At 45.5% G+C, this 7,969-nt stretch overlaps 1 protein-coding gene across 3 annotated transcripts in view; it reads left to right on the top strand.

The window, feature by feature from the left end:
- LOC106586462 (zinc finger protein 385B) overlaps window positions 1-7,969 on the top strand; it is a 170,701-nt gene that overhangs the window by 24,234 nt on the left and 138,498 nt on the right. For 2 of the 3 annotated variants that reach the window (XM_014173811.2, XM_014173809.2), the window contains exon 2: window positions 3,962-4,321. In XM_014173811.2, coding sequence (XP_014029286.1) covers window positions 3,964-4,321 — 358 coding nt within the window. In that variant the 5' untranslated portion in view covers window positions 3,962-3,963. Of the gene's footprint in view, window positions 1-3,561; window positions 3,793-3,961; window positions 4,322-7,969 lie in introns of those variants that run through there. The other variant, XM_014173810.2, reaches the window with a different exon arrangement.

The raw sequence follows: 7,969 nt of genomic DNA, 5'->3' as shown, positions 1-7,969 counted from the left end.
GTATAGTGTTATGTTGTTGGTGTGTGCAGTGTGGAGGCCAGATCAGTATAGTGTTATGTTGTTGTTGGTGTGTGGAGGCCAGATCAGTATAGTGTTATGTTGTTGTTGTGTGGAGGCCAGATCAGTATAGTGTTATGTTGTTGTTGTGTGGAGGCCAGATCAGGATAGTGTTATGTTGTTGGTGTGTGCAGTGTGGAGGCCAGATCAGTATAGTGTTATGATGTTGGTGTGTGCAGTGTGGAGGCCAGATCAGGATAGTGTTATGTTGTTGGTGTGTGCAGTGTGGAGACCAGATCAGTATAGTGTTATGTTGTTGGTGTGTGCAGTGTGGAGGCCAGATCAGTATAGTGTTATGTTGTTGGTGTGTGCAGTGTGGAGGCCAGATCAGTATAGTGTTATGTTGTTGGTGTGTGCAGTGTGGAGGCCAGATCAGTATAGTGTTATGTTGTTGGTGTGTGCAGTGTGGAGGCCAGATCAGTATAGTGTTATGTTGTTGGTGTGTGCACTGTGGAGGCAGGACCTCCACCACTGGCTGGGCCTGGAAAAGTCCAGGATTACTCACTTGCCTGTTTCCATTTCCATTAGTATTATGCCTACAGTGCATAAGGGCCAACACAGCTAGGGGTTTCCCCTGTGCTGTAGGACATAGCTGAGAGTTCTACACAGTGCATTACATTAGACTTACAGTGCATTAGGCCATAGTGATGGCTTTCCCTTTGTATTGTGTATTGTGTACTGTAGGACCTTCAGAGCTTCAGGGGAGAGTGGGAGCAGGGAAGAGTAAGAGCAGAGCACTCTATCTGCCTTGGAGCTCTTGAGATGAAGCCTGGACAATAGAGTGTGGGGAGAGTGGGGAAAGGAATACAACACTGATAGTACAGTAGGCCTCCCTTAATGCTACAGACAGCCATGTCCCAAATTACACCCTATTTTCTACGTAGTGCACTGGTTTTGACGAAGGCCCATATGTCTCTGATCAAAAGGAATAGGGTACAATTTGGGACGCAGAGACAGTGTTGGGTTGATTAATGATTGACTCCACCTCAGATACAGCTCTTGTGCACTACATTATTTGTAGCCTGCTGAATTATGACTTTTGACAAACGGACATGCTCTTACATGATTAATTATTTTTCTGAACTCCCTTAGGATTTTAAACAGATGCATTATCAGGCTGAACATCTTTACTTGGTTCAAAGAGAAAGTAGAAAGATTATGACATGGTAGTTGATGTCGTAAGGATTGTTATAACACCAATGCAATGCCATACCAATAACTCAAAATACTCAGGGAGCGGAGTACCATTTGAAGTTGTAGTAGGCCCATTTCCTAGTTGCTGTTTGTGATGTCGTCAGGTAACCTAGTGGTTAGAGCGTTGGGCCAGTAACCCCCAGCTCCCTGTCTTCCTGGTACTCTTGGGCCCCTAGCTCCGTCTGGCCCCCTGTCCCCCTTTAGCTCCCCCTTTAGCTCCCCCAGCTCCCTGTCTTCCTGGCCCTCCTTGGTCCCCTAGCTCCGTCTGGCCCCCTGTCCCTCTTTAGCTCCCCCAGCTCCCTGTCTTCCTGGCCCTCCTTGGTCCCCTAGCTCCGTCTGGCCCCCTGTCCCCTTTTAGCTCCCCCACACTCACACTCAGTCAGATCTGTCTCTTTCCTCGACCCTGCAGCAAGGAACGCTGCTCTCTCTGGTAATCTCATCTGTTATCTCCTGGAAGGAGAAGGAGGAGGGCACACACACACACACACACACACACACACACACACACACACACACACACACACACACACACACACACACACACACACACACACACGATATCTTTCCACAGAGTCAGCCTCAACAAAGCACTGCAGCATCCCTTCCTTCTCAGTGTGTTCTCCTTACTTCATCTAACTAGGCCAAGCCACTGAATACACCAACTTTGCTATTACAGAGAAAGTTGTGGATATTTACACAACCTATTGAATGGTGATCATTTTCGCTGTGCTTGCCTTGCTTACTTGACTGTGGTGGAAAATGAAAAGTGTGCTGAGGGAAGGGGTTGGTAATAAATTAAGCTGAATGGCCACAGCACCGTGCCCTGAGGAAGTTTGTGAAGGAAGTTTATCTGTCGGTATTAGAGGCCTGCAGCTGCCCATAGAGATTACCCAGTCTGTGTCAGAGGGATTGTGTGTGTGTGTGTGTGTGTGTGTGTGTGTGTGTGTGTGTGTGTGTGTGTGTGTGTGTGTGTGTGTGTGTGTGTGTGTGTGTGTGTGTGTGTGTGTGTGTGTGTGTAAGACGGATTATTTTACTGTCCAGTGAGAGGGACACATAACATGGCCACACTGCACGAATGCTTCACCCTCATAATACAGCCTCCCTATTCATTACAGCCTCACAGACACAGGATGTGTCCCAAATGGCATCCTATATCCAATATAGTGCATTACTTTTGACCAAGGCCCATAGGGAATAGGGTGCTATTTTGGACGCACCCATACAGTATCATACACAGGAAGCTACTGCAAGTGGAAGTTCCGGTCAATCAGAATTCCGGTCAATCAGAAGCTTCTGCTGCTTTTCCTTTTCATCCAGACATCATACCATGGATACAGATTACCCTTGTGCCTGGCCAGATACCATACAATAAGTATTGTATGTTTAAAGATTTGCTGCTGAAAATGCAGTATTAATGTGAACGTAAATTATTTTCTTTGCGCTTACAAAGGGATATTTTGTGGGTTTTAGGTATACAGTAATTCCCAGTTCAATACAGCAAGACATTTTTCATCCTCTCGGTGCCTATGTCAGCACTCCGGAGCTGTAGTACCACTGCGATGTCCAGAGTTGCAACTCATTAATCAACCATGACAAATGTAATACTATATGGGGATACAATTCACTTCACCTAGTTGAAATATTTCAGCTTTGAATGCTGATAGAAGTAAATGTAAGCTGTGTGTTGCTGTGTCTGGGTTGGATGGGGATATATATAGAATTCACCATTTGAAATATTTAGCTTCAAATGTGGATCTAAGCTGATGGGTTGTTTTGTCGTGTCTGGGGATTGAGAGACTGCCCGCTCTGTCGTATGTCCCGTCCAGTGTCTGTGCTGCAATTGAGGGTTGTGTAACACCCTGGGCAGTGGACATGTGAATTGGGCTCTATCCCCCTCTGCTTCCTCTGCGAGGGCACACACACACACACACACACACACACACACACACACACACACACACACACACACACACACACACACACACACACACACACACACAGCGCGAGGGAAACAGATGGGCACAGGAGGTCACTTACCAGCAAAGCTGGATTCACATAGTATTCGAAATCTCTCAAATACTTTCAGCGTTTCTTTGAGCCTGCCCCGGAGTGCCAGATAGGCAGAGATTGCAGTCTGTAGACTATTCCATTGGATCCATCGTGTCAGTCAAGCTCAATCAAGTGCAGATAAAATATTTGAATGATTTCTTATACTATTTGAACCCAGGTCTGGACAGCAGCCTCGCCCCATCCCGGCTCCACAGGTAGAAAGGCTGAATGATGCTGTGGCACCAGACTGTCAGACAGTATAGCTACACTATCAGAGGTGGAGCTGAGTTCTAGCTCTACAACAGGAAAGAATAGAGATTCAGAATCAGACACCCGCTCGGGGTCCACTGCTCCTCTAACACAGTCACAGTTGTCTGTTGCTTCCACAGGAGAGGGAGACCCTGATTCAGCACTGTATTTTACAATCTGTAGAATGTAGCCTAAATATTAATTTATTTATGTTTAATTGGAGAGTGATGTTTCAAGGAGGATGTGAGTATTTGCCATGGCTGTGTGTGTGTGTGTTTTGTACGTGAGTGTGTGTGTCCATCCGTCTGTCCATGTGTGTGCGGGAACGTGCAAGTGTGCGTGCCTGCACCATGCTTGCTTTCCAGTAGCAAAGTCTGTCATTCTAATCCACTGTTGTCATTGTTTTCTGCAGGTATGAAGACACCGCTGAGTCCGGCCCACTTCATAGAGCATGGCCGGATGGCCTTTCCGTTCGGAGGCTGTCTGGAGCCGAATCAGCTCACAGGGATGGAGCCTACCACCAACGGCCAGGGTCAGATAAACATGGACCTACAGCTACAGCAGCAGGAGAAGAAGAAGCTGTTCTACTCGATGTGTGAGGTGTGTAACATCCAGCTGAACTCCCAGGCTCAGGCCCAGGTGCACTACAACGGGAGGTCCCACCTGAAGAGGGTCAAACAGCTGAACAATGGGGAGTCTCCGGCACCAGCTACTGGGTCTCTACCCACCTCTACACTGAGCCTCAGTAGAGGCACCACCAGCAGCAGTACAGGTAGGGCTGCAGTGAATTTCTGTCAATGTTTAAAAAATATTTGTTTGGTTACATTTCTCGGGCCCCATCCCTCAGCTGTTTACCAAAACAATTGACCCCTGTAACCGGGGAGTCCCATTAAGGTCAGACGAGAGACCGCCTGAAAGAGAGACCTGACTAAGAGGTCTGTTCTGACTAGCCCTGGCTCACCCTCCTACACCCACAGATAACTCTGTAGAAATAACAAGGCCTGGACGGTAGTACTCTCTCTTCTAGAGGCGTAAACAGACTAGAGGTGATGGTGATGCATGCTGAGTTAGTTTGCAGCATTTGACTCAGAACCAAGACTGTATCCCAAATGGCACCCTATTCCCTATATAGTGCCTATGGGCCCTGGTTAGTAGTGCACTAAATACATAGTAGGGTGCCGTTTGGGATGCACGCATGGCTTCGTCATCCCTCTCAGCCATTTTGTTGTTTTCTTTCACTGCTCGGTTTAACAAAGTTTGCTCAGAGGTCCTTTTATATTATTAGTTGGGAAAATGAATATTAATGTTAACCTTTCTATGTCTACAGTGGCTGGCGATAGAGAGAAATAAATCAGTCCGTTTGCTGGGAGTTTGAGGTGTCTATTATGAAATACTTTAGTCCTTTGCCATGGCAGTCAGTGTGTGTATGTGTGTTGTTTTCAGTAGCACTGCTCTGTTTACTAATGCTGTAATCTTTGCCTCCACACTCTCACCAGTAGTGGCCTAAGGATTTTCATATCCTTTTGATTTTACATATTATTTGACTGAGGGCCAAATTCTCTGTGTTGACCTATGGGTGACGTTCACTTTTGCATAAGTTGTTTGTAGTTGTTAAAACAGAGGATTTCATATAAGATAGGAGCACACTCATTTCATGAAACAGTGCTTAGTGATTAGTGCTTAGTGATTAGTGATTAGTGCTTAGTGATTAGTGATTAGTGCTTAGTGATTAGTGCGATGCCCAGGTTTTTTACTCCTTGTTTAAATACACTCATCTTGACTGTTTAGTGCCTGGCTGTAGAAATGTTCTGTTGACTTGATTCTGTTCTGCTCAGACTGGAGCAAAACAAATGCTCCGTAGGCAGAGGATAAAGGTAGTCTTTCCAGCCTGGCTTAAAGAATGTGTGTAACTTAAATTGCATTGCAATTTAAAAATCAAGAATTGAACAGACAAGGCAAATTCATTGGTAAACAACAAGTATGTTGTTTTAAATGCCTGAGTTGTAATATAGTGACAGTGTCATTTTATCTGAAGTTTGATTAATAATCCAAGTTTATGCAATATGGCCATGAAAAACATGTTGACAGCTGGTGTTCAGACATTTAGCACACTGTAGTTGAATGGTTTACAATGCAGTGAGGCTGATTCTTGAATGATGTACATGCCTTGAGGTTGAATTCGGATTGATTTACAGTTGTATAGATGGAGTCAAACACGTTATCTCCTCTATATCCTCCCAGGCTGACAGGACAGAGTGATGGAGTGGGTCACAGTGTTAGTGATAGTGACAGTGGTGCTTAGAGTAGTAGAGGAAGGGTTGAGTGTGTACTTTCCCTATCAGAGGAGCTTATCTGTGCTTCCATCATAGTGGTGTGTGTGTGTGTGTGTGTGTGTGTGTGTGAGACAAGGTCTGTGGACTGTCCCAGCCATGACAGCTGGTGCCCCTGGGAGATCGGAGGGAGGGGTTAGGCGTCACATGGCCTGGGTCCTTCCTGCTGTAACACACCCCCACACCCCCACACACACAGGCACGCATGCACGCATGCAAACACGGACACGCACACATACACACCCCACAGCAGCAGCAACATCAACCCTCTGTGCTGGTGCCCCACATACTCTCAATAAATAGCAATTAGGGGGAAAAGTGCTGCAGGCCTCACAGGCAGCTCATGCGAGAAAGCTTTTCATGCTACAGTACAGCAGCCAGTTAATGTAGTGAATACTGGTCACAATAACATCTGTGTGTGTAGGGGGGGTTTAATGTAGTGAATACCGGTCACAATAACATCTGTGTGTGTAGGGAGGGTTTAATGTAGTGAATACCGGTCACAATAACATCTGTGTGTGTAGGGGGGGTTTAATGTAGTGAATACCGGTCACAATAACTTCTGTGTGTGTAGGGGGGTTTAATGTAGTAAATACCGGTCACAATAACTTCTGTGTGTGTAGGGGGGGTTTAATGTAGTGAATACCGGTCACAATAACATCTGTGTGTGTAGGGGGGGTTTAATGTAGTGAATACCGGTCACAATAACTTCTGTGTGTGTAAGGGGGGTTTAATGTAGTGAATACCGGTCACAATAACTTCTGTGTGTGTAGGGGGGGCTTAATGTAGTGAATACCGGTCACAATAACATCTGTGTGTGTAGGGGGGTTTAATGTAGTGAATACCGGTCACAATAACATCTGTGTGTGTAGGGGGGGTTTAATGTAGTGAATACCGGTCACAATAACTTCTGTGTGTGTAGGGGGGCTTAATGTAGTGAATACCGGTCACAATAACTTCTGTGTGTGTAGGGGGGCTTAATGTAGTGAATACCGGTCACAATAACTTCTGTGTGTGTAGGGGGGGTTTAATGTAGTGAATACCGGTCACAATAACTTCTGTGTGTGTAGGGGGGGTTAATTTAGTGAATACCGGTCACAATAACATCTGTGTGTGTAGGGGGGGCTTAATGTAGTGAATACCGGTCACAATAACTTCTGTGTGTGTAGGGGGGCTTAATGTAGTGAATACCGGTCACAATAACTTCTGTGTGTGTAGGGGGGGTTTAATGTAGTGAATACCGGTCACTGTGTACTCTGTGTGTGGGGGGGGTTTAATGTAGTTAATACCGGTCACTGTGTACTCTGTGTGTAGGGGGGGTTTAATGTAGTGAATACCGGTCACTCTGTGTGTGTGTGTGTAGGGGGGTTTAATGTAGTGAATACTGGTCACAATAACTTCTGTGTGTGTAGGGGGGTTTAATGTAGTAAATACCAGTCACAATAACCAATTTGTAAGTCGCTCTGGATAAGAGCGTCTGCTAAATGACTTAAATGTAAATGTAAACATCTGTGTGTGTAGGGGAGTTTAATGTAGTGAATACCGGTCACAATAACATCTGTGTAACGGTCACTGTGTACTCTGTGTGTAGGGGGGGTTTAATGTAGTGAATACCGGTCACTGTGTACTCTGTGTGTAGGGGGGGTTTAATGTAGTGAATACCGGTCACTGTGTACTCTGTGTGTAGGGGGGGTTTAATGTAGTGAATACCGGTCACTGTGTACTCTGTGTGTAGGGGGTTTAATGTAGTTAATACCGGTCACTGTGTACTCTGTGTGTAGGGGGGGTTTAATGTAGTGAATACCGGTCACTCTGTGTGTGTAAGGGGAGGTTTAATGTAGTGAATACCGGTCACTGTGTACTCTGTGTGTAGGGGGGGGTTTAATGTAGTGAATACCGGTCACTGTGTACATAATGAATGTGACATAATGGAATGGAATGTAGGGCCCTATAAAATCTGTAAACATTTTGCCAATTTATTTATACATTTTTTCTCCAGTTTTCAGTTTTTTCCCTCCCTCTCAAAATCACACTTTTTTAATAGAAAAACAACTAAATTTGATGTTCTAAGTCCACAACAATGCTTAAAC

This window comes from Salmo salar, chromosome ssa25 (genome assembly GCF_905237065.1).
Source record: "Salmo salar chromosome ssa25, Ssal_v3.1, whole genome shotgun sequence".
In the NCBI taxonomy this organism is placed as follows: Eukaryota; Metazoa; Chordata; class Actinopteri; order Salmoniformes; family Salmonidae; genus Salmo; species Salmo salar.
This window is presented reverse-complemented; position numbering and strand designations above follow the sequence as displayed.